Here is a 25,207-nt window from a genome sequence, read left to right as displayed (position 1 = left end):
TTCTTTCCAAGATGAAGAGGAAGCATTAGTGAGCACTCTCTGTGTTCGTCCACTTAACCAATTACAGATCCACCTCACCGTAGTTTTGCCTCGCCCACATTGGACTAGTTTCCTTGCCAGAAGGTCGTGGGGGACCTTGTCCAAGAAGGCCTTCCTGAAATCCAAACACACTCCATCCACGGCATCATTCCCCACATCTACCCAGCTTGTAGCTCTATCGAAGAAAGAGATCAGATGAGTCTGGCATGACTTGTTTTTGATAAATCCATGTTGACTATTAGCGATGACTGCATTTGTTTCTAAGTGTTTGCAGACCGCTTCCTTAACAATCTTTTCCAGAATCTTGCCCGGTATCGACGTGAGGCTGACCGGACGGTAGTTGTTTGGGTCATCCTTTTTTCCCTTCTTGAAGATTGGGACCACATTGGCCCTCCTCCAATCTGCTGGAACTTCTCCCGTTCTCCAAGAACTCTCAAAGATGGCTGCCAATGGTTCCGAAATGACTTCCGCTAGTTCCTTCAATACTCTGGGGTGTAGTTGATCTGGCCCTCAAAGGGGACTGGAACTCATTAAGAGCGGCCAGGTATTCCTGGACGACTTCTTTCCCAATTTGGGGTTGGATGTCCTCCAATCCCTCATCCACTCCATCTTGCTGAGGTTGAAGACTCTCTTTTTGTGAGAAGACCGAGGCAAAGAAGGCATTAAGTAGTTCTGCCTTTTCCCTATCCCCTGTCAGCATTGCCCCATCTTCTCCTCGAAGAGGTCCTATCGCCTCCTTGTTTTTCCTTTTTCTACTGACATAAGAATAGAAGCCCTTTTTATTGTTTTTAATGTCCCTGGCAAGCCTGAGCTCATTTTGTGCTTTAGCCTTGCGGACCTTTTCCCTACAGGTGTTGGCTATTTGTTTGAATTCTTCTTTGGTGATTTCTCCCTTTTTCCACTTCTTGTGCATGTCTCTTTTGTGTCTTAGCACAGTTAGAAGTTCTTTGGACATCCATTCTGGCTTCTTTGCACTTGTCCTATTTTTTCTCTTTGTTGGCACGGTTTGCAATTGCGCCTTGAGTATTTCACTCTTGAGAAATTCCCATCCATCCGTAACTCCCTTGTCTTTTAGTATCTGTGTCCACGGAATGCTGCTCAGCGTTTCCTTCATTTTTTGGAAATCAGCTCTCCTAAAGTCCAAAATGCAGGTTTGACTTGTCTTAGTTTCGGCCTTCCTTTGTACCTCAAATTGCAGGAGCACATGGTCACTTGCCCCTAAGGATCCTACCACTTCGACCGCATCGATCAGGTCCTCCACATTTGTTAGGATGAGATCAAGAGTAGCCAATCCCCTTGTTGCCTCTTCTACCTTCTGGACCATGAAATTGTCTGCAAGGCAAGCGAGGAATTTGTTGGACCTTGTACTCTTGGCCGAGTTTGTTTTCCAGCAAATATCGGGATAGTTGAAATCGCCCATGAGGCAACCCACAAGACGCAGCAACAAGAATCCAGGTCACAACATGGCCTAAGGACTCTGGAAGCCTTAAAGGGAATCAACAGGCTGTTCATGTGCTTTTGTCCGGGTTCAAAATCCCTATATTCCTGGTGGCTTCCAATACCCTATACAGGCAGTTCCCAAGTTATAAACACCTGACTCATAGTTAAGAACAGGGTTGACACAACACAAAGTGAGAGAAATCTACCCTTTGGAAGGGAAATCCACTTCTGGAAGAGTTATTATCACAGGGAAAAGGGGTCTCCAACGAAGCTTTATTTACAATCCTTGTTTCCTGTATGATTTACTCACGGGGGCAAATACACTGTGAGAGAAGGTGGGATTGGGGTCTCTCCCACAGCTGCAGCCAGCCTCCCATTTGCAAAAAGTGTCCCCCGAAAAGTTATTTGCAAATGGCTCCCTAAACCTATCTATGGTGTCCCAAGATCTATAGAAAAAGCCTTCCTCTGTATTGCTCCCATGACATTGTGAGGAAGTGGGGTTAGATGCAGGCATGGGTCATGCCTGTGTGACAAATATGATGAGGTATGGTTTGAATGAAATTGTATGAAAGGTGTAGGACATGGGACCTATAGAGGCTGGAGATGCCATCCTAAGAAATGAAGCCTGGAAAACTACAAGAGGTGAATTTATGTACTGTAATTAAAAGTTGCTGAACTGCTGACCTTGATGACCAGACACAAATGATGAACTCTGTGGTGGAAAACAACATGTTTACATTACCGGAGACAATGACTCTTTTAAATTAAGTCAACACAATGATTCCTTATGTTAAGAAGGAATACCAATTGTCAGTTAATGAAAAGTTAACATCTGTCCAGAACTAATGGAGTCAAGCAAGTTTTAGCTTGGCAAAACAACTTGTCGTTTGTTTACAACTTTTTGGAACAATATTAGCAAGAAATAAGCTGTAATTAAAAGTTGCTGATGAGAACTGTTGATGATCAGAGGCAAGGTGGAAAACAACATGTTTACATTACCAAGCACAATGACTTTTTGTCAGTTAAGGAAGTGTTTACAAGGTTCCTTACATTAAGAAGGAAAACCCACAACAGTTAAGAAGGGAAGTTAACATCTGTCAGCAAGCTTTGTTTACAATTTTTTGGAACCACATCAGCAAGAAATAAGCTGTAATTAAAAGTTGCTGATGAGAACTGTTGATGATCAGAGGCAAGATGGAAAACAACATGTTTACATTACCAAGCACAATGACTTTTTTCAGTTAATGAATTGTTTACTAGGTTCCTTACATTAAGAAGGAAAACCAACAACTGTTAAGAAGGTAAGTTAAAATCTGTCAGCAAGCTTTGCTGGGGAAAACACCTGTCATTCATTTACAACTTTTTGGAACCACGTCAGCAAGAAAAAAAGCTGTAATTAAAAGTTGCTGATGAGAACTGTTGATGATCAGAGGCAAGGTGGAAAACAACATGTTTACATTACCAAGCACAATGACTTTTTTTTTTAGTTAAGGAAGTGTTTACAAGGTTCCTTACATTAAGAAGGAAAACCAACAACAGCTAAGAAGGAAAGTTAACATCTGTCAGCAAGCTTAGCTGGGGAAAACACCGGTCATTCGTTTACAACTTGTTGGAACCACATCAGCAAGAAATATGCTATAAGAGACACTTTACTATTCCAAAATTATGGCAGACAGTGGTCTGATCCACCCACCATGTTCTCCAAGGGATGGACGAAGGTGGTGTATTTGCAGAATGGCAGATTTACAGGGAATGCAATCTGGTCTACTTTGGGGTCTTTTTCCCAGGAAAAGGAAGAAGAGATGGTAATGTATGCATAAGTGAGGAGTGAATGTTTATGTGTGTGTGAATGCTGAGTAAAATGTAGTATCCCCTTGTTTGTGTAACCACTGCATATATATATATATATATATATATATATATATATATATATATATATATACTAGCCGTCCCCTGCCAGGCGTTACTGTGGCCCAGTATCATGATCTGGGAAATAAAGTAATGAGAAAGTGTTGGTTTTTAATATATGTCATGTCTTTCTGCTTGTGCTTCTTTAAGGGTCCCTTTCAAATCTCTGATACTAAATCTCTCTGTGTGTGAATCACATCTATCTATCTATCTATCTATCTATCATCTCTATCTATCTATCTATGGCTGGATGGCCCTTTGTTAGGAGGGCTTTGATTATGTTTTCTTGCCCTGATGAAGGGAGTTGGACTGGATGGCCTTAAGTATTTTCTGTTGGTCATGGGGGTTCTGTGTAGGAAGTTTGCCCCGATTCTGTCATTTGTGGGTCCAGAATGCTCTTCGATGGTACATGAACTATGAATCCTAGTGACTACAACTCCCAAATGTCAAGGTCAATTTCCCCCAAACTCCATTTGTGTTCATATTTGGTTGTATTGAGTGCTTGTGTTAAGTTTGGTCCAGATCCATCATTGTTTGAGTCCACAGTGCTCTCTGGATGAATGTGAACTACAACTCCCAAGCTCAAGGTCAATGTCCACCAAACACTTCCAGTATTTTCTGTTGGCCAAGGGAGTCCTGTGCGCCAAGTTTGGTTCAATTCCATCGTTGATGGAGTTCAGAATGCTCTTTGATTGTAGGTGAACTATAAATCCCAGCAACTACAACTCCCAAATGACAAAATCATAATATTTTGAGTGATGGTCATTCCTTGTGCTGTGAGATGTTTTGTTGCCAAATTTGGTTTCGTTCATTGGTTCTTTTGTTTTTAAGGAACTCATTATGACCAGAGCATTTATATATATATAGATATATGTTTGTGTGTCTACCTTCTTTATCTGTAATGTGCCTAATACTCTGCCTCAATGTGAACAGGAATTAGCCAGGCCTTGAAGCTACAAGGCTTTTCAGTGCTAATCAAGGTGATTAATTGCAACATTCACCCTTGCCTCCAATAAACAAGAGTTCTTTCTCCCACCCTGGACCTTCCACAGATACATAAACCTCCCTTGCTTAGTTTCCAACTGACTTCACAACCTCGACGGATGCCTGAAATAGATGTGGGTGAAACGTCAGGAGAGAATGCTTCTGGAACAGGGCCAGACAGCCCGGAAAACCTCACAACTCAACCTTCTTAAAGTTTACAAAGTATTTTAACTTTTTATTGTCGAAGGCTTTCATGGCCAGAATCACTGGGTTGTTGTAGGTTTTTTCGGGTTGTATGGCCATGGTCTAGACGCATTCTCTCCTGACGTTTCGCCTGCATCTATGGCAAGCATCCTCAGAGGTAGTGAGGTCTGTAGGAACTAGGAAAAAGGGTTTATATATCTGTGGAAGGACCAGGGTGAGACAAAGGACTCTTGTCTGCTGGAGCTAGGGGTGAATGTTTCAACTGACCACCAGCATACAATGGGCTGACTGTGCCTGGAGCAAACTTTTGTTGAGAGGTGATTAGATGTCTCTGCCTGCTTCCTCTCTGTTGTTGTGCTGTTGCAATTTAAACTTTTAAAAATCGAAGTATTGATGACAGACCTGTGCTTGCGGATGCCCCGGATCCCGCTGCTGGTGTTGCCCAGTCGCTGCCCGGGTCGACGCCTGCAATTGAATAAGGAAGAAGGGAGCAGAATATTATTCCTTTTGGTTTCTTTGCACAGCATGTAAATGTTGATCTTGGAAAGAAAGGATTGGATCCACTTCTGGGTGGGAATCTGACAGCGCCGCCAGCGTTTCAAAAGTCCTGCCGCGTGACTCACTCAGGACAAGCCAAAGGCCAGCAATGAAGTACTTTCCATTTTGCAAACGACTCCATTCACAAATAATAAGCGAGCACAATGAGAATAGGGAGGTCAGAGGTCTGTATTGGGAACGTGGCTCGTAAAAGGCCCCTGCAGCTCAAAATATGGCCAAGCTGGGTCACAACATCCCATTATGAAAGGCATTTTCAAAAAGAGCAGGAGAGGGGTCAGCAAAAGAGGTCTTCAAGGCTCTCTCCAAACAAAGCCAAATGGCAGCTCAGTTTAAGGATGAGTGGCATTAGGAAGAGCTTGAAGACGTGGCTGTTCCAGTTTGCCTTTCCAGAATAGGAAACTCCTAGCATCATGTCCCAAATGCACTTTATTAGAGATTTAAGATTGTCTGCACACCGCACCTACCTCTAAAAACCTATACATTTCAGCTGGCATGTCCAGCACTTTTTAAATTTTATTCATTACATTTGGCCTGGCCTTTAGTTTTAAATGCGTCGTGGTGTTACTGTTTTTAATGTTTATTCTTATTGCTTTAATGTTTATTGTTTTGCTTTATGAGTTTTATTGTTGTATTTGTTATGCTGTTGTTTTATTGAGGGCCTTGGCATTTTGTAAGCCGCACTGAGTCCTTCGGGAGATGTTAGCGGGGTATAAATAAAGATAATAATAATAATAATAATAATAATAATAATAATTGTCCTGTTGTGTTTGTGCTCAGGAGGAATGGCTGCCCAAGAAAGGAACCTGGGAATTGATTGAATTCCTGTGCCCAGAAAATTGTTTTGAGTACTCTTGCGCCTTTGAGTCTCTGTTAAGAGGAAAAAGCAGCATACAAATAAAAACAATAACTAGGTCCTTGTGGGTTTTTTCGGGCTATAGAGCCATGTTCTAGAGGAATTTCTCCTGACGTTTCGCCTGCATCTATGGCAAGCATCCTCAGAGGTAGAGGATGCTTGCCATAGATGCAGGCGAAACGTCAGGAGAAATTCCTCTAGAACATGGCTCTATAGCCCGAAAAAACCCACAAGAACCTAGTGATTCCAGCCATGAAAGCCTTCGACAATACAAAAACAATAACGATGGGACTATTCCAGGTGAGGTCTGACCAAAGCAGAAGAAGGTGGGACAATGGTTTCCCTAGAGCATGCATGGCCCCACTCTAGGCGTTTTGGACTTCAACTCCTACAATTCCTAACAACTGGTAGGCTGTTAGGAATGGTGGGAGTTGAAGTCCAAAACACATGGAGAAAGGCCAAAGTTTGTCCAAGCCTGTTCTATAGCACTGAGTTATGCTAGAACAGTGGTTCTCAACCTGGGGTCCTCAGATGTTTTTGGCCTATAACTCCCAGAAATCCCAGCCAGTTTGCCAGCTGTTAGGATTTCTGGGAGTTGAAGGCCAAAAACATCTGGGGACCCCAGGTTGAGAACCACTGTGATAGAGAAAGTGGTGTAAAACTGTATTAATTCAGCAGTGAAGATGCGCCCAATATCACTGGCCTTAGTTCAGAGTTCTAGCTCCCAGTCAGTTAGGTTTAATAGTACAAATCTTTTGTTTGTTACAGATAAACAAACAAAAGATTTGTACTATTAAACCTAACTGACCTGTTTCATGTTTTCTTTATGTTCTACAGGTTGAATTTTGCATGAAGTATGGTTTTTCTTTAGTTTCCTTTTTGCTATTAGTACTGTAAGGTCTGAGCCTCAATCTGCTCCTGGTCTTTTTTTTGGCAGAGACTGTGGAGCTTTTCCGTTTTCTGTTTTAGCTTATGTTATCTATCTGATGTCTATCAGGTGATGTCCACATATACAGTCGCTTCTTGAACTGTTTGTTAATGTCTATTGCTTGTTTTATGAGTTCATTTATTTTGCTTTGTTGTTGTTGTTGTTGTTGTTGTTGTTGTTTTGTTGATGTATTTGGGCTCGGCCTCTTGTAAGCTGCACTGAGTCCTCTGGGAGATGGTAGCGGGGTATAAATAAAAGTTTATTATTATTATTATTTTAAAGAAATTTTATTAAATTTTATATAGAATACAATGAAAGAGTGAGAACAATAAGGTATAGAAAAGTAAAGAAAAAAAGAGAGAAGGAAAGGCCAATAAAGTAAGAAGTAAAAAAGATATCCTGAATAAAACCCTAAAAAAAAACACAAAAAACCCTACAAGAATACATCCACACACACAAAAAAGAAAAAAAAAGAAAAAAATAAAAAAATAAAAAATAAAAAATTGACTTCCATTCCATCTTTTTGGATAAAATATTCTTATTATTCAAAATATATATTTTTTAATTAAAGATGATAAAATTATCTCTCTTGTTTTTTATATTCGCAAATTGTCCAGATAGTCATGAAGATTGTCCCAATTCCTTCTTTTTATTATCATGCCTATATTTTTCTTCAACAAAAAAGTCAGTTCGTCCATGTCCACCACCACCACCACCACCACCATCATCATCATCATCATCATCATCATTATTGAACTGCATCCTTACCAAGCTACAACTCCAAGGATTCCATAGCAGTTAAAGTGGGGTCAAACTAACATTAGATACACTGATTGATGAATGTCTTTGTACTGAACCAACCGTTGGCCTTGCAAAACTCAGTGAGTCGCTCTCCTTGCCCATACCTGATCTACTCCAATTCTGCTCTGCCAGGAAAGAAGGCACATTCTCAAGAAACATCACCCTCAAAGATCCCCAAAGAAGAGATTCCCACCAACTTCCTAGCTGGCAAACAATTCTCTGCTGGCAAACAATTCTAACAATAAGTACATGCAATATCAGCATCCTAGAGTTGGAAGAGACCCCAAGGGCCATCCACTCCAATCTCCTTCTGCCAGAAAGAAGGGACGATAGACCCCAGAGCCCTGCTCCACTTTTGTGGATCAGACCCACCTGCAAAGCTTGGCCACCAGAGAGCAGGCCGCCTCACTGACGAAGGCGGGGAAGGAGAAGACACCGTCCATGATCTTGCTGTAGATCTTTTGAGGCTCTGCACTGTGGAAGGGGGGCCTGTGGGGAGGAGAGAGAGGAAGTGGGGAGATCAGGGCCTCCTCCCTTTCTATATCCATTCAGCAGAGGCTGGGAGGAGCATAGAATCCTAGAGTTGGGACCTCTAAAGTCCATCCAGTCTAACCCCATTCCATGCAGGAATATACCATCCAAGCTCAGCTGCTTGCAAGAAAGTTACTCATCCATAAGACCTGAGGAGGGATCAATTAAGTCTCACTAACTTCACTCTTATATTCCTGCTTTATTATATGCCTAAAAGGTGTGTAATGGGGAAGCTGGGTGTAGTGAACTCATACATTTTCTTCGTAGGCCGCAGCCTGGAAGTCAGTGAGCTGGCCTCCATGTTGGGAAGGCAGCTCAGAATGGCAGACATGATGATATAGGCAGAGAGGCAAGGGGAGGAGTCAGTTAACTCCTGATTGGTTCAGACCCCAAGGGGAGGAGTTGAAGGAGAGCGTAAATAGGCTGTCATTTCTGACAGAAGGAGAGAGAAGGATTTGATCTAGCAGAGAAAGGATTAGGATTTCAGACAGGGAGAAGAGAGTTTCTTAGTGAGCTAGGAATTAGCCTGTTAGGGAATAATTAAAGAGCAAGTGCTTCTGTATAGTTTGACTAGGGCAGTCAAAGTGAAGGCTTGTTTAGTTGTATTAGGACAGAATACAAGTGGGTTTGTTTCCCTATAGGTCAGAGTAGTCCGGGGAAACCTAGATACTCTGGAAGGCAGCCAGGGGCGGCTGGTCAAAGAAACACACTGATACATATTACAGGATAGCGTGAGGAAAGTAGCTCATGTTAAGAAAAACTTCTAAAGAACCCATTTGCTTAATAAGTCTGTGCTTCAGAAACAAATTACGCGTATGTACCTCTCTACTGAGTTGTTGTCAGTTGTTTGCTTCAAATACTTCAATAAACCTGTTCTCTAGTTTACTGTTAATCTGCCTCAGCCTTGTTTCATCATATAAGGTTAAATCCAGTAAGCCTCTACATCTCTACAGTTCAGTCACCAGAAAGGGTGCCAAAACGAAGAGCCGGTGTATAGGGACATTTTACCTCAAGTACAACAACAAGACAATTCCTCAAACTGTAATTTGGGGTGGTGGCAGCAAACCTACCATTACTCACACACCGTTCTCTCTCATCACCTGTAATTCCCTCGTATATTCTGTTACATTGGTGGCAGCGGTGGGATTGAAAATAAAGGTTCCCCCCTGTCACTTGTAATATAAGACCCTTATATTTTGGTATACTGGGCATTGACTCGCTGGTCCATCAGCCTGATAGAAAATTAGAACTGAAGGAACTTGAAGAAGGCCTCTGTGCTTGCATGGCTGGAAAGCCTTCTCAGCCAGGATGGGGTGGCCCTCTCCCCACTTTGCCTGAGATACAAATCATCCTTCCTAGATAAAGCAAGGAAGAAATATATTAAGCCCACAAACTCACTGATAAAATCTCTGGGAACTAATTGGGACTGAGGTACCAGAGATTTATTATTGGCTGTCCAGTGAAAAGCGAAACTGGATCTGGGTAATTTCAGGAAGAGGTCTAGTTCATTGAGGGGGATGCTGGTGGAAGGCAAATGGAGGGACACCAACTGACATTGCTTTTGGCTTTTATTGTGCCATCCTGCCAGGCACAATCTTGGACTACTTGGGCCTGGAGTGGAAAACCACCAGCCTGGACTAGGGGTGCTTGCAGTGTAAAATTACCAGCCAAAGCAGAGAGTTCAGACAAGGGGAAAGCTCAAAAGGGAAATGCCTAGTAACAAGCAGGACGGAGGATGCAGGACGAGGGAATCAGCATCTAAGGAAAAGCAGGCACAGGAATACTTGGGAGTTGCCACCAGAAGGGAACAAAAGGAGGAGGTAGAGATGAGGCACAAATTGGAGAAAATAGTTCAAGGTGTTGACTATAAAGCTGAGATAAGTCAGTTTGTGTGTGGCACTTTTCTTGTTCACCCGGCAGGGTGATGGGATCAAATAAACCTATTGAACAATCTCCTTGCCTTGGCACTTTCTTGTTCACCCGGCAGGGTGATGGGATCAAATAAACCTATTGAACAATCTCCTTGCCTTGGCACTTTCTTGTTCACCCGGCAGGGTGATGGGATCAAATAAACCTATTGAACAATTTCCTTGCCTTGGCACTTTCTTGTTCACCCGGCAGGGTGATGGGATCAAATAAACCTATTGAACAATCTCCTTGCCTTGGCACTTTCTTGTTCACCCGGCAGGGTGATGGGATCAAATAAACCTATTGAACAACCTCCTTGCCTTGGCACTTTTCTTGTTCACCCGGCAGGGTGATGGGATCAAATAAACCTATTGAACAATCTCCTTGCCTTGGCAATTTTCTTGTTCACCCGGCAGGGTGATGGGATCAAATAAACCTATTGAACAATCTCCTTGCCTTGGCACTTTCTTGTTCACCCGGCAGGGTGATGGGATCAAATAAACCTATTGAACAATCTCCTTGCCTTGGCACTTTCTTGTTCACCCGGCAGGGTGATGGGATCAAATAAACCTATTGAACAATTTCCTTGCCTTGGCACTTTCTTGTTCACCCGGCAGGGTGATGGGATCAAATAAACCTATTGAACAATCTCCTTGCCTTGGCAATTTTCTTGTTCACCCGGCAGGGTGATGGGATCAAATAAACCTATTGAACAATCTCCTTGCCTTGGCACTTTCTTGTTCACCCGGCAGGGTGATGGGATCAAATAAACCTATTGAACAATCTCCTTGCCTTGGCACTTTCTTGTTCACCCGGCAGGGTGATGGGATCAAATAAACCTATTGAACAATCTCCTTGCCTTGGCACTTTCTTGTTCACCCGGCAGGGTGATGGGATCAAATAAACCTATTGAACAATCTCCTTGCCTTGGCACTTTCTTGTTCACCCGGCAGGGTGATGGGATCAAATAAACCTATTGAACAATTTCCTTGCCTTGGCACTTTCTTGTTCACCTGGCAGGGTGATGGGATCAAATAAACCTATTGAACAATCTCCTTGCCTTGGCAATTTTCTTGTTCACCCGGCAGGGTGATGGGATCAAATAAACCTATTGAACAATCTCCTTGCCTTTAGTGTTTGATTGGATAAAAGAACCCTGGGGGTTTTGGGGGGCATTTCAAAACAGAAAGACATGGAAGTGCATCCTAACAGTCTTGTGATCAATAGGCCTTCTGTTGGGTGCCCTAGTCATTTGGAGAGATCTTCAAAAGTGGGAATTGCAAGGCCCTGAGACCTCTAAAACTCACTGGAGGGGATGGAACTAAGCTCCAAACAAGGGTCGGGGGGGGGGGGGGGTGAGGGGGGTTTATATCTCTGACCCTCTCTTCCACAACTCTACTGAGCCAGTCAGAAGCCATAGGGCTCAGAGGTCTCTCTCTAGTAGGGCAGCCATGGGGGGCCCCCTCTATGCTCCCCCAGCTACCAATGAGGGAGAGGGGAGAGCCTCACCTTCCCACCAGCATCTCAAAGACAAGCACCCCCAGGGTCCAGAAGTCCACAGAGAAGTCGTGGCCCTCGTGGCGCAGGATCTCAGGGGCCAGGTACTCTGGGGTCCCACAGAAGGAGTAGGTCTTCTCCCCCCGCTTCAGCGCCTTGGCAAAGCCAAAGTCCACCTGCAAAGGCCAGAGAAGCAAGATGTGGATGTGGGGAGAGTTATCAAGGGGCGGGGAGAGAAAGGACAGCACACACATGCCTGGTCTCACCCCACACAGCCCGGGCATCTGTCTCACCTTTGTGTTAATCATATTGGATGGGACAGCCACCAACTTAGGTGGACTTTAAGGGGAGATTGGCTAAACCCAGAGAGCTAGATGGAGAAGACGGGGATCCATTCTGAATAGTCTCAAGGCCACGGAAGAGCAAAGTCTACAGGTACCTGGACCTCAGGTGTGCAGCTACTTGTAGCCCTAAACACAGAGGTAACATTCCCTTCGCCAAGCTGCCGCACACCTGAAGTCCAGATGCATACAACAACACTATGTAACAAATTTTGAGTAACAATCTATTCCTGGTTTGAAAGTGTCATTCCTGTTTAATTGTGCAGTCCTGACTTTGAAAGTAGTTGTTCTCCTCCAGAAACTTCGTTTTTATGGCTGCCACAAACTAGGTTGAATAAGTTGAGTTCCTCAAAAACAAAGTTTTTGAAGTTCAATCAACTTTCCCCATGTTTTCATGACAGAACCAATTAGGAAATGCCATTTGTAACCCAGGAACAAAAACTGTGTCACATAGCATAATCTCTGTCTAAAGGCCCTTCCCTGAAGCTGTAGCACAGCCCCACATTTCTTAGTGGCCTGAAAGGTGTCAATTCCTGACCCTACTCTCATAGAATCATAGAGTTGGAAGAGACCTCATGGGCCATCCAGTCTAACCCCCAGACCACATCCTTTCTGACCAATGGCCAGTGGCAGACTCACATCTCCTCCCCAAAATCAGCTGCGTACCTCTAATCTTAACTTACAGGACCAGGTTGCGGCACAGCTGGTTGGGAGTCAGCTGCATTAAAATCACTAATGACCAAAAGGTCATAATTTTGATGCCAGCCCAGGTCGGAGTAAGCTCCTGACCATTTGTCTAGCTTGCTGTTGACCTTTGCAGCCCGAAAGACAGTTGCATCTGTCAAGAAGGAAATTAAGGTACCGCTTATGCAGGGAGGCTAATTTAATTAATTTATGATGCCATAAAACTCTCCAAAGTGAGCAAAAGAATGAGGAAGTACTCCAATGGTGTTACAAGTGGACGGTGAAGCAACAGCTCCCCCGGTGGCCGGAATTCGAGCATATCCTCACGAAGCTGGAAAGTTTAAATGCCTCTGTGTGTCTGTCTATAGTACCACTTATGCAGGGAGGCTAATTTAACTAATTTACGATGCCATAAAACTCTCCAGCAGTGAGCAAAAGAATGAGGAAGTACTCCATCAGTGTTACAAGTGGATGGTGAAGCAATAGCTCCCCCGGTGGCCAGAATTCGAGCATACCCTCACGAAGCTGGAAAGTTAAATTGCCTCTGTGTGTCTGTCTATAGTACCACTTATGCAGGGAGGCTAATTTAACTAATTTACAATGCCATAAAACTCTCCAGCAGTGAGCAAAAGAATGAGGAAGTACTCCATCGGTGTTACAAGTGGACGGTGAAGCAACAGCTCCCCCGGTGGCCGGAATTCGAGCATACCCTCACGAAGCTGGAATGTTAAATAGCCTCTGTGTGTCTGTCTATATATGTTGTGTGTCTATGGCATTGAATGTGTCATGTATATGTCCATTGTGATCCACCCTGAATCCCCTGCGTGGTGAGAAGAGTGGAATATAAATACTAGGGCTGGGCGGTTTCGTTTCGTTAATTCGTAAAAAATTCGTTATTTTTTTTTATAACGAAGTGATAACGAACCATTCTGGAGCAACTTAAAAATGGAACGAATTTTTAAATTCGTTTCGCAAATGCTTCGGATTTGTTATGTATTCGTTTCGTTATCGGTTTGAGGTCGTTTCGTTATTATTTCCGCATGTCTGGGGCAAGTTTTATAGTTGTTTTTTGTTTAATTAGTGAAAAAAAATTATAATATCACACCAACAGTCAACAAGAGAGGGAGAGGGAAGCTTCAGAAGTTCCCCCGGTCCCATTTGGAGGTTTTTCAGCGTATTGCGCGGTCGCGTCCGCCATTAACGAATCGATTCATTATTGTTTCGTATTTGTTTCGTTAATGTTTCGTAATTTTTTTAACATTTACGAAATTTCGTAAATATCGAACTTTTTAAAAGAAAAATTTCGGAATTCTTTTAAATATCGAAAAGCAAACCCCCCCAAAAAACGAATCGATTTTAGAAACAAATTTTTCCGTTGTTACCCAGGCCTAATAAATACTGTAAACAAACAAACAAACAAACAAATAATATTTCTGGTTGCCCTCCTGCTGGAACCGGAGCAATGGACCCTATACTTGTGCCAATATCTGGACTGTATGGCCCCATCTACACTGATTTTGGTTGGGTCATCTAGCCAAAAAAAGTGAGCGAGCATTAGATTGGAGTGAACAGGGGTGTCCTTACCAGCTTGACGTAGCCCTTGTCGTCCAGCATGAGGTTCTCCGGCTTCAGGTCCCGGTAGACGATGCCTTGGGAGTGGAGGTAGTCCAGGGCTTCGACCACACAAGCCGAGCAGAAGACGGCCACCGGCTCAGAGAAGCAGCGGCTGTCGGGGAAGAAGAAGAAGAAATGGACAACTCGCATAGCCAAGCATGGCTTGCAGGCAATAGTCCACAATGGCCTCCCACTTGTTCTTTGCCTCTTTGTAGAACGTGCCCAGAGACCTTGGGGAACCCTTTGCCAGTGTTGGAAGGGATCCCACAGAGGCCATCTAGACCCACCCTCATTTCTCATCATGCCCAAATAGGGACAGCTCACTATTAGGCTTGTTTGATTTAAAAAATGGTTGAAAACTCATTTCGGGTGTAGAGGGTGCTTGTGGTTCGATTCAGAAGTCAATTCCGAATCCTTCCTTAATGGTTTGAAAGTGTTATTTCCCGTTTCATTAGGTGGTGTTTACTTTGAAAGTAGTTGTTTTATTCCAGAAGCGTGGGGGGGGGGGGGGCAAAGGGAGGAAATTTATCCACTCTGCTTCATAACAGAAATGGCAGAAAAAGCTATGGAAGGGCAAAGGGACTTCCGGTTTCCTTAAAAACTTCGAAATCGCTTCAAAAAAATTATTTCCGAATTTATTCTGAATTACGAAAATTACAACCGACCCTAACCATGGCTATTCACTACCTCCATCCCAAGCTCTTAGGATTACCTGGGAAGGAATCCCACTGGAGCATTGCAGCGCACCCAAATACCTGGGAGTCACTTTGGACCGTGCTCTGACCTACAAGAAGCACTGCCTGAACATCAAACAAAAGGTGGGTGCTAGAAACAACATCATACGAAAGCTGACTGGCACAACCTGGGGATCACAACCAGACACAGTGAAGACATCTGCCCTTGCGCTATGCTACTCTGCTGCTGAGTACGCATGCCCAGTGTGGAACACATCTCACCACGCTAAAACAGTGGATGTGGCTCTTAATGAGACATGCCGCATTATCACGGGGTGTCTGTGCCCTACACCACGGGAGAAATTGCTTAGCTAGTATTGCACCACCTGACATCCACCGGGAAGTAGCAGCTAATAGTGAAAGGACCAAGGCAGAGACATCTCCAGCTCATCCCCTGTTTGGGTATCAGCCAGCACGCCAACGACTTAAATCAAGAAATAGTTTTCTTTCTAAGATCTACAGAGACACTCGCTGGAACACCTCAGCAAGCGAGAGTCCAAAAATGGCAGGCTCAAACCCGGAACCTCAACCCATGGCTGATACCAAATGAGAGACTCCCCCCTGGGCACACAGAAGACTTGGAAGGCGCTGAACAGACTGTGCTCTGGCACCACGAGATGCAGAGCCAACCTCAAGAAATGGGGCTACAAAGTGGAATCCACGACATGTGAGTGTGGAGAAGAGCAAACCACTGACCACCTGCTGCAATGCACCCTGAGCCCTGCCACATGATGCACAATGGAGGACCTCCTTGCGGCCACACCAGAGGCACTCCAAGTGGCCAGAGACTGGTCAAAGGACATCTAATCCACTACCAAGCTTGCAAACTTTGTGTTTTGTCTGTGTGTTTGTTTTGGTAAAAATGTAATACAACTGTCTAGTTGCTCCTGACACGATAAATAAATAATCCGTTGTGTTTTGCTCTGCTCATGTTATGCTCAAAAGAAAGGCCGAACTCTTTCAAGTGAATTAGTTTGCTTCTGGCCAAACTGCCCAGCCCTTCCACATATTGAGCATTTACATATCTAACTGGATCTCAATATAATTCGACATTTAGCCATTAATCCAAGGAGTTTCCTGACCCAGCAGCCCCCCAACTCCAAGGCCCATCGTCCACCCCAAGGCCCCGATCCGTACGCTTCACGCAGCTTCGCCCACAGCTCCCCTCCCTGGCAGAACTCCAGCAGCAGGTAGACGTGGCGACTGTCCCGGAAGGTGGCAAAGAGCCTGCAAGGAGAAGGAGAAGGGGAATGAAGAGGACCCCTCAAATGACCCCCAAGACCCCCATTTTGCAGCCTGCTTTCCAAGCCCTGGCCTTTCTCCTCTGTGACCACCTTATGCCCCCCTTGGCTTAGCTATTTACCCTTGAGCCCATCTCCCAAGCTAGTTCCTGTAATAATGGGCTTCTTTTCGTTCTTTATTCCAGTTTTGCAAACTTTACACAACTTACAATATTTACATGATGCAAACCTCCCATTGAGGAGGAAGGAGAAAGCTTTTTCACATGGACTGTTGTTGAGCCAGGCATCGTCCCCCATCTTGTATCTTTGCATTTCATTTTTTCTGCTTACGTGGAGTATCTTACATTTCCCCCTGTTGAAATGCATTGTGTTAGTTTTGTCCAATCAGCTCTCTCATCTGTGAAGGTCCTTTTGGATCCTGATCGTGTCCTCTGGAAGATGGTTCTGAATCCTGATCCTGTCCTCTTGGAGTCTTAGCTCTCTCTCCCAATTTGATCCCATCTGCAAACTTGATCAACCTGCCCTCTGAACCTTCATCCAAGTCACTGAGTGGGTTGTTGTAGGTTTTTTCGGGCTATATGGCCATGGTCCTCAGAGGTAGTGAGGTCTGACGCACAGTACTCACATCAATACAATCCCCATTACTTACTTAGGCGATCCCTTGCTTTCCGAGGATGATTGTCTTCCAGTGTTCTTGTGGGTCTGCGTGTGGCTGTGGAGCCCAATTCTTGACCTGCATCTTCTTCCGCAGTGAGGGCATCGGTTTCCAGGTGGAAGGCGGTCTTGGTCGGAGTTGCCTTGACGTGCCTTCCTCTTGTCACGCTTCTCCCTTTCGCCCTCCATTCATCCCTATTCAAATTCTGCAGCACTGCTGGTCACAGCTGACCTCCAGCTGTGGCGCTCAAGGGCCAGGGCTTCCCAGTTCTCAGTGTCTATGCCAGAGTTTTTAAGGTTGGCTTTGAGCCCATCTTCAAATCTCTTTTCCTGTCCACCAACATTCCGTTTTCCGTTCTTGAGTTCGGAGTAGAGCAACTGCTTTGGGAGACAGTGGTCAGGCATCCGGACAACGTGGCCGGTCCAGCAGAGTTGATAGCGGAGGACCATTGCTTCAATGTGGTAGTCTTTGCTTCTTCCAGCACGCTGACCTGCTGAACGTGACAATCCCCATAAACAGCTTGCATTCCCTGATGAGTCTCCTTTGGGCTGACACTTTCTGCTCTCAAGAATTCAATGACTGCACGTTGTTTAAGTCATATTGACCAACCATCTGCACAGGGTTCCCTACTTCGCACCTTAACAACACAACCATTCAATGCTAAGGCTTCCCTCCAAAATGGAACTGTAGAGGAGAGTCTACTGAACAAGCCAGTACTTGCTGCATACCAGTACTGCCATCTGTTGAGAAGTTACGAAGGTGGAGGCATGACTTTTCATTCAACCCTTGTAGATCCACTTAACAGTAGTACAGACCTTCACCCAAGTAATTCCTTGCCCCATGGAGCAACAGGGTCCCCAGGAAAAGGAACAACAACAACAGCAACAACAGGGTGGTGTTGCAACCCAGAGCAGGAAACGAGACCACAAGATAACAATCCACCACGCTTGACTGTGGGAAAAAACAATCCCTTTTTATTGATGAAAAATGGTTACAAAATAGAGGAAAATGCAAAGTCAAAAAGCCACAGTAAAATTCAGCAGTCAAGAATATCCATGAACTAGATCAAAATCCAAAAGCAACACTGTAAAAACCTGGAACCTGTTAGCAATCCACTAACCGTCCTTGGAGCACTAGAAGCCTCTTCGGATGTAGGCCACGGGAAACAGGAAATCTGCCAAGATAATGCCTCAGTCTAAACGATGCCTGATCTAACAAGATAACCCGGCGAGAGGGACTTAAAACTGAAGAAACTGTTTCGTGACACGCCTCCAGGCTTTGAAGCCTGTGTTTCCTTTTCCTTTAATCTGCCTGACCTTCGCAGACTCTGCGATTCACTCCTGTTTTTCCAAATCTGTCCTTTTCTATCCTCATTAAAGAAGCCAGGTGTTAGCTCCTCTGGAGAGCTATCACCACTTGGCTCTGAGGCGTTCTCATCATAGAATCATAGAATCAAAGAGTTGGAAGAGACCTCATGGGCCATCCAGTCCAACCCCATTCTGCCAAGAAGCAGGAATATTGCATTCAATCACCCCTGACAGATGGCCATCCAGCCTCTGCTTAAAAGCTTCCAAAGAACGAGCCTCCACCACACTCCGGGGCAGAGAGTTCCACTGCTGAACGGCTCTCACAGTCAGGAAGTTCTTCCTAATGTTCAGATGGAATCTCCTCTCTTGTAGTTTGAAGCCATTGTTCCGCGTCCTAGTCTCCAAGGAAGCAGAAAACAAGCTTGCTCCCTCCTCCTCCCTGTGGCTTCCTCTCACATGTTTATACATGGCTATCATATCTCCTCTCAGCCTTCTCTTCTTCAGGCTAAACATGCCCAGTTCCCTAAGCCGCTCCTCATAGGGCTTGTTCTCCAGACCCTTGATCATTTTAGTCGCCCTCCTCTGGAAACATTCCAGCTTGTCAATGTCTCTCTTGAATTGTGGTGCCCAGAATTGGACACAATATTCGAGATGTGGTCTAACCAAAGCAGAATAGAGGGGTAGCATTACTTCCTTAGATCTAGACACTAGGCTCCTCTTGATGCAGGCCAAAATCCCATTGGCTTTTTTTGCCGCCACATCACATTCCTGGCTCATGTTTAACTTGTTGTCCAGAATGTGTAGTTTCACTTTCCAAGCCACTGACCTCAGAATCAACATTTTCATTACCATCAGGGAAAAATACATTTTCAGCAGCATCAGGAAATACAATCAGAGAATCAGGTTCAGGTTCACACGCAGGCTGAACCCCAACAGGTGGGCCGTTTCTGTTACTGACCGGACGATGAAGGGGCACCGGCTCTGGAGCAGGACTCGCTTCTCCATCAGCACATGCTCCTGCTGGCGCTTCTGTACCACGTGGTCCTTGCGCAGGCGCTTCAGGGCAAAGAGGCGCTCAGCCAGCCCTTCCTCCGTGCACACGCTCCGCACCTGAGGCCAGAAAAGGAGGGATGAAGGGGAGACAAGCCCCTCCCTGGACCACCAAGGAAAGGGCCACCCAAGAGAAGGCACCACCTGAGGCTCACCAGCTCGACTGAGCCGAATCCGCCAGTTCCCAGGACCACGGGCTGCCCCTGCCGCTCGCCCTCCTGGTAGTGGACGGGCTGCAGGTCCTGGAGCCGCAGCGGAGGAGGAGGAAGAGGAGGAAAAGCCCCCGAGGAAGGAGAAGGAGAAGAAGGGGAGGCCAAGCCATCCGGAGGGGAACCCCTGCAAGGAGAGGAGGAAAGAAAGGGTCAGATGGGGTCACTCTTGGCCACTCCACCACAACCCCATTTCTCTAAAGCAGTGGTTCTCAACTTTCCTAATGCCGCAACCCTTTAATACAGTTCCTCATGTTGTGGTGACCCTCTCCCCCCCAGCCATAACATTATTTTCGTTGCTACTTCATAACTGTGTTGTGGCTGAGATGTTCTGTGATGATGAGGATGATGGGATTCAGATTCTTGGCTCTTTTTCTGTGCCTCAGATCTCTGGGCCTGCGGCTCCCACAGACAGCGCTGACAGTGCAGAGTCAACATCAACACGGCGGTTCCCAAGTGAAAGGAATTTTAACAAAGGAGATAGTGAACAGGTGGGGAGGCATTCGCCTCCTTCCTACGATGATACTGAAAGTACTGAAAGCCTTGACAGTGACCTGACCCGGTAGGCTCGTCTTGATCTCCGGGTCAGGCGGAGTTCTCGTCTGACCGGCAGATGAGAGGCCAGCTTGGTGAAAGGTCATTGCAATGATTTCATGTAATGTTTTCATGTTAGAAAGGTATTTAGGCTTCTTGCAAACCAAGGGAAAGCGTCAGTTCAATGTAGCTTATTAGCCTGAAAGCTTCATGGAATAACCTTAGCCTGGAAAGCAGTACGCTTGGGATTTCTTGCATTGTGATTCATGGGACAATTGTTTCATTGCTTGTACCTGGGACTCTGGTTTGTACTTTGCCAATAGGATTGTGTCTCCTGTTTTTACCTGAAGATCTTTGGAACTATATTCTGCATTTAACTTTGCAATGCTTATTCTTTATTTTGACTTGGATTTTTTCCTCAATAAACAACAGCTCTTGTATGGTGGTGTTTGGAAGCAAGGTGAAGCTTACTCTGAGTTGCAACAAACTGTAATTTTGCTACTCTTCTGAATCGTAATATAAATATCTGATATGCAGGATGCATTTTCAATGTTACTTCTCTTTCTCTCTGAGATTCGGCCATGGAGGGTCACTCCACCCCTCTCTAAGCCCCCCTCCCTGGGCCCTCCTCTCTCACCTTCTACGTCCACCATCTCCTCCTCCTTCCTCTTGCCTCTTGACTATGAAGCAAATCTCGTCCCTATCACCCCATCTCTTCCTCCTAAAATGGTGGAGGGGGTGTCACCACCTCCCTCCAGAGAAGAAAGGGGGCCTCTGGGAAGCAAAGGGGGCAGGAAAAAGTTAGTGTCTCGGTTCCTAAGACTATTGGAAATATGTGTTTTCCGATGGTCTTATGCGACCCCTGTGAAAGGATCATTCGACCCACAAAGGGGTCGTGACCCACAGGTTGAGAACCGCTTCCTTGAAGATTGCGGCAACAAAAATTCCAAGGGGGTTAGGCAAGTAAGGTAAGAGGACACACAGCCCCAAGTACAAGGAAACACAGCCCCAAGTACAATGCGGATGCCCCCCCCCCCATGCATGGCACAAATGGCCCCCTGCTTGCTTGCACAATCTGTCAGCTTGCACGATCTGTCAACTTGCGAAGAGCTCCTCGGAGTCCCCTTTTCATTCCCCCGCCTTCTATGATTGGCTTTCTCCACCCACGTTTGCTTCCCACAGCAGGGAACAATACTCAGCCGCAAACAAAGCAGGGAAGCCTCCCAAAGCCGTCTCCCAAAGCAACACACTCCCTCTCCAACTCTTTGGAAAACAAATCCAGCCAGTTCGGGGGAGTGAGGTTCCAACTTCTGGAAGGAGAGTAGTGGGCTTCTCCATTGTACGTCGTACACATGCAGCCACTGCGAAGGATTGTGGCCACATCCAGGAAGAAGCACGACTGCATCGCAAGTGCCCTTGTGCATTCAGGTGGGGAGGAGGGCTGCCACCGCTTCCCATCCTTCTTTCCTATTAAACACTTCCCTTTGTGCGTCTTTCAGGGTGTCCTCCCTCCTAGGCTGCTTCTTACACTCTGCCTCTATGGCCATTGCGCATTGTACCACTCTGCGCATGTGTTCCCCTATCTTGCTATTCTGCAAGTTGCACAGCAACTTGCAATGGCGTTGATCAGCATGTGGTTGTTTATGCTAAAATTGTGTGCGATTGCTTGCTTGCTTTTGTGTGTGTGTTGGGACTCAGCCTGTGCTTGAACCTGTGATTGTGTTTCAATCTCTTGATGTTTCTGTGTCTGATGTGGGTAATGAGGAGGGAAATCAGTCCCCTGTTGCTTCTGATCTGGGCGATGCTGGGACTGACTCTGAGGTGCAAGATGGAGACACTTTGGTCAATAAGTGTCATGCAGACACTGACAGAGAGGCTTCAGTGCAAAGGGCAGATTCTCATGAGAATGTTTCTGTTAGGCCTTGGGAGAAAGGTTTACTCCCTCCGTCTGTGAGCTCTCCAGATTCTAATTTGGAAAACAGTCTGACACCTGGTCAAGTTAATGAGGAGTCAGATAAGCAGTCGGTGGCTGGAGATTAGCCGGAATCTACAAGAGACCCAATGTTTACGTAGATATGAAAGAATTCGTCAGTTAAGGTCAAAGACTTGGGGAAAACGAAACCAGTTTTTGGGATTTAAGGTTTGCCTGTAGAAAATGTTGTCAGATCAGGCATCATTTGGAAACCAAGCTCAAGCTTCATGGAATTCCTGTTCAAGTGGTCTCGTCTTCATGGTTTTTTCTAGCCTTTCAAGTTGACTTGCAGCATCTGGTCTGTTCTTACTTCTTGGTTGATTCCTGTCTGTATAATCAGTGCCTTGGATTGTATTTTCATGTTTTTTGGACATTGCTTTTGATTGCTACGTTAGGACACTGTTTTACCTTGCTGCCTTGAATGCCTTATTAATTTTTGGAATCTTCTCTACCTTTACAAGCATTTATTTCTACTGGCTTTTTTGTTAAGTTTTAATAAAAGGATTGTTCCTTCCCTCAACATGTGGTGTGTTTATAGTCAGAGGGGCTATTTCCTGTTCTGGAGTGCAACAGTGTGTAGGACTATGTCATGCTTGTTCTGGCCTTGACCTTCCCTCTGTGTCTTGGCTCCCTTGCTTGGGCCACAGCAAGGCATGATTTGTGTAGATCAACCAGGAACCCCCAAAGGGCCTGCCCCCCCCCCCATTGCAATGGGAAGCACAGGCAATACAGCACTGACCGTCTGGAGTCGGGGAGGGTCTCTTGCGTGGTCCCTTCCCTGCAGAAAAGAAGAGGACAAGAGGGGGAGATTGGTCAAGCACATCTTTGGCAGGTATTTATTCAACCTGAAGCAGAGTTTCTCAGCTCAAACCTCCATGCAGTATTAAAGTCCTGTCTATAGTAGGGCTTTGGGTGAAATTAGCAATAGTTAAGCTATTGCTAATTTACCCCTTCCTGGAGAGAAAGAGCAACATGTCAGAAGGAGGAGAGTGTTCTAAAAAGACAAGAAGTTTTGCACCCCTCCCTCTCAAGGTGACATTTAAAGTGCATGCTATATGCCTGACTTAAGTTGCCGGAATATTAAGTTGCAAAATTACTCAGCTTACATAGGAAATGGGTTTGCGGTGAAGCGCCAAGTTTGCAAGGAAAGAACAAATTGAAGTTTTGACAAAGGTTCAGGCCAGGTGCAAGCATCAAAAGGTTGATGGGAGGGGTGTTGGAAAGAGTGAAAGGCCAACCATCAAAGGTACTTTCCATTCTCTTGTTTACCTAATGGTATAAAAGGTTTGCAAAAACCAAGGAGGGCGCGGCAGTCATTTGTAAGTGTTGGTGCCTGTGTGCACTTAACACAGACTGTCTGTCTGATTTCTTCATGGCCATGATGAAACTAAAATAAAACCTTGCCTTTGATCTCATCCTGGGACTGGACTCCTTCCTTCCTTCCTTACGTGTTCCCATGACCTGGACCCGAATATTAAGACCTGATTTTGGGTCTCCAACATTCTTAGATACTCTTGCACGATGCAATGTTCCATTCATGCTTTCATTAACGGATACACCTGATGTAAACCTTGTCAGTGTATGTTGATGTATCTAATGTGTTTTAGATGTAATTTCATGCATTAGAAATATGGATGCCACAAGATTGTATTTGCTGTGATGTATGTTTATGTTAGAGGCTGTGAGACAGTAACCCTGAGACACTCTCTGTGTGGAGTTGTGCGAAAATTAGGGAGTGTCTGGTATCTGCTAAGCAGATGCAGAATTGGGTTGTTGTAGGTTTTTCCGGGCTATATGGCCATGTTCTGGAGGCAATTTTTCTCCTGACGTTTCGCCTGCATCTATGGCAAGCATCCTCAGAGGTAGTGAGGTCTTGATTAGCATTCAATGGCTTGGAAGTGCCTGGGGGGGAATCTTTTGTTGAGAGTGATTTTATGTGCCTGTTTGTTTCCCCTCTGTTGTTTTGCTGTTGTAATTTTTGAGTTTTTTAATACTGGTAGCCAGATCTTGTTCAGATTTTGTTCAGATGCAGAATTGTTTACACTTCAACTTCCTTTGTCCTGCGTACTGTGTACTTCATGTCTGCTCGCTTACTATAATGGATGTGTTTTGGAACTGCTCTAAGTAAATTGAACCTGCTTTGTAACCAGACGTCTCCAGAGTCTATGTTTTCTTCTAAGCCTGTGCAAAACTTCCGCTAATGCTAAGAAACTTAACTTCAGGGTTTTGCTCTCCTCCTGCTTCCTCACTGTTTATTTATTTAGATCACTTTTATCCCACCCATATCAGCCCGAAGACGACTCAGAGTGGCGTACAAATCACCACAATTAGATGCCATATAGAATGACATACATTGGTTACAATACTTAAAGTAATACTTAAAGTCTTCAGAATAGATTAGCATATTTTAAAACTCCAACAAGCATCCCCTTCCATATGTACACACAAAGGACCAAGCACCCCATATTTCCAGGGCTGATGGAGCCCCAGATCCTACCCCATTAATGCCGAAAGGACTACCTTTTGTTTTGTGTGACCCATGTTGTTGGGGCCATGGAGGTGCTAGTAAAGTGGTCAGCAGATGACCGCTAGAGGAAAGAGGCTGGCTCTGGGATCCTGAGATTACTCTGGACCAGGACTCAAAGACAGCCCATTGCTCTTTATGGGATGTGTTCTGTCGCTGCTAGACCTGAAATGAAGTGCCTTTAAGAGAGGATGTATGGCTTGGATCCAGCGGGAAGCCAGGGGCCCCGAAAAGAAGCCTTTAGAGAAATTTCCCTTATTAAACAGTCTTTATGAGGCTTGAGCTTAAATATAACAGTCTTTTATTGATGAACAAACAGGAATTGTAAAGTTTTCTTAACAGTCTCTTGGCTCTTCCAATCTTGTTCACAGGGAACAGGCACTATCTTCAAAAACCTTGTTCAAAGGGAAATTCCCCTTTCTAGCTCCTCCCAGGCTGCTGTGAACCTAAACCTGACTGATTTGAATCCACTACCGGCTGAACTGCGTCTCAGAACCGAGTAGATGTACCAGCAGGCATGTAGTCACTTAGCTGTTTTGATGGTTAGAGCTGTTATTCCCTCCGGAATTCCTCAGGGCTGTAAGGCTGTTTCCCCGGAACCTTTGGGAATCTTCGGAGGCTCTCAAGACTGTTCTCTCCCGGAAAGTCTTAAGGGACGAAGCCTTTGCACGGGAGGACGTCTGTATACATC

General features: G+C 45.1%; 1 protein-coding gene across 2 annotated transcripts in view; it reads right to left on the bottom strand.

Moving 5' to 3' along the window:
* The window catches only part of LOC132780148 (cGMP-dependent protein kinase 1-like), a 71,078-nt gene that overhangs the window by 2,690 nt on the left and 43,181 nt on the right, over nt 1-25,207 (bottom strand). For both annotated transcript variants that reach the window (XM_067470517.1, XM_067470536.1), the window contains 8 exons: nt 22,732-22,770; nt 19,433-19,613; nt 19,186-19,337; nt 16,162-16,251; nt 14,261-14,402; nt 11,664-11,827; nt 8,088-8,204; nt 4,978-5,040 (listed from right to left, as the gene is read on the bottom strand). In XM_067470517.1, the coding sequence (XP_067326618.1) occupies nt 4,978-5,040; nt 8,088-8,204; nt 11,664-11,827; nt 14,261-14,402; nt 16,162-16,251; nt 19,186-19,337; nt 19,433-19,613; nt 22,732-22,770 (948 nt within the window). The remainder of the gene's footprint in view (nt 1-4,977; nt 5,041-8,087; nt 8,205-11,663; nt 11,828-14,260; nt 14,403-16,161; nt 16,252-19,185; nt 19,338-19,432; nt 19,614-22,731; nt 22,771-25,207) is intronic.

The sequence above is a fragment of the Anolis sagrei genome, chromosome 1 (genome assembly GCF_037176765.1).
Source record: "Anolis sagrei isolate rAnoSag1 chromosome 1, rAnoSag1.mat, whole genome shotgun sequence".
Lineage (NCBI taxonomy): Eukaryota > Metazoa > Chordata > Lepidosauria > Squamata > Dactyloidae > Anolis > Anolis sagrei.
This window is presented reverse-complemented; position numbering and strand designations above follow the sequence as displayed.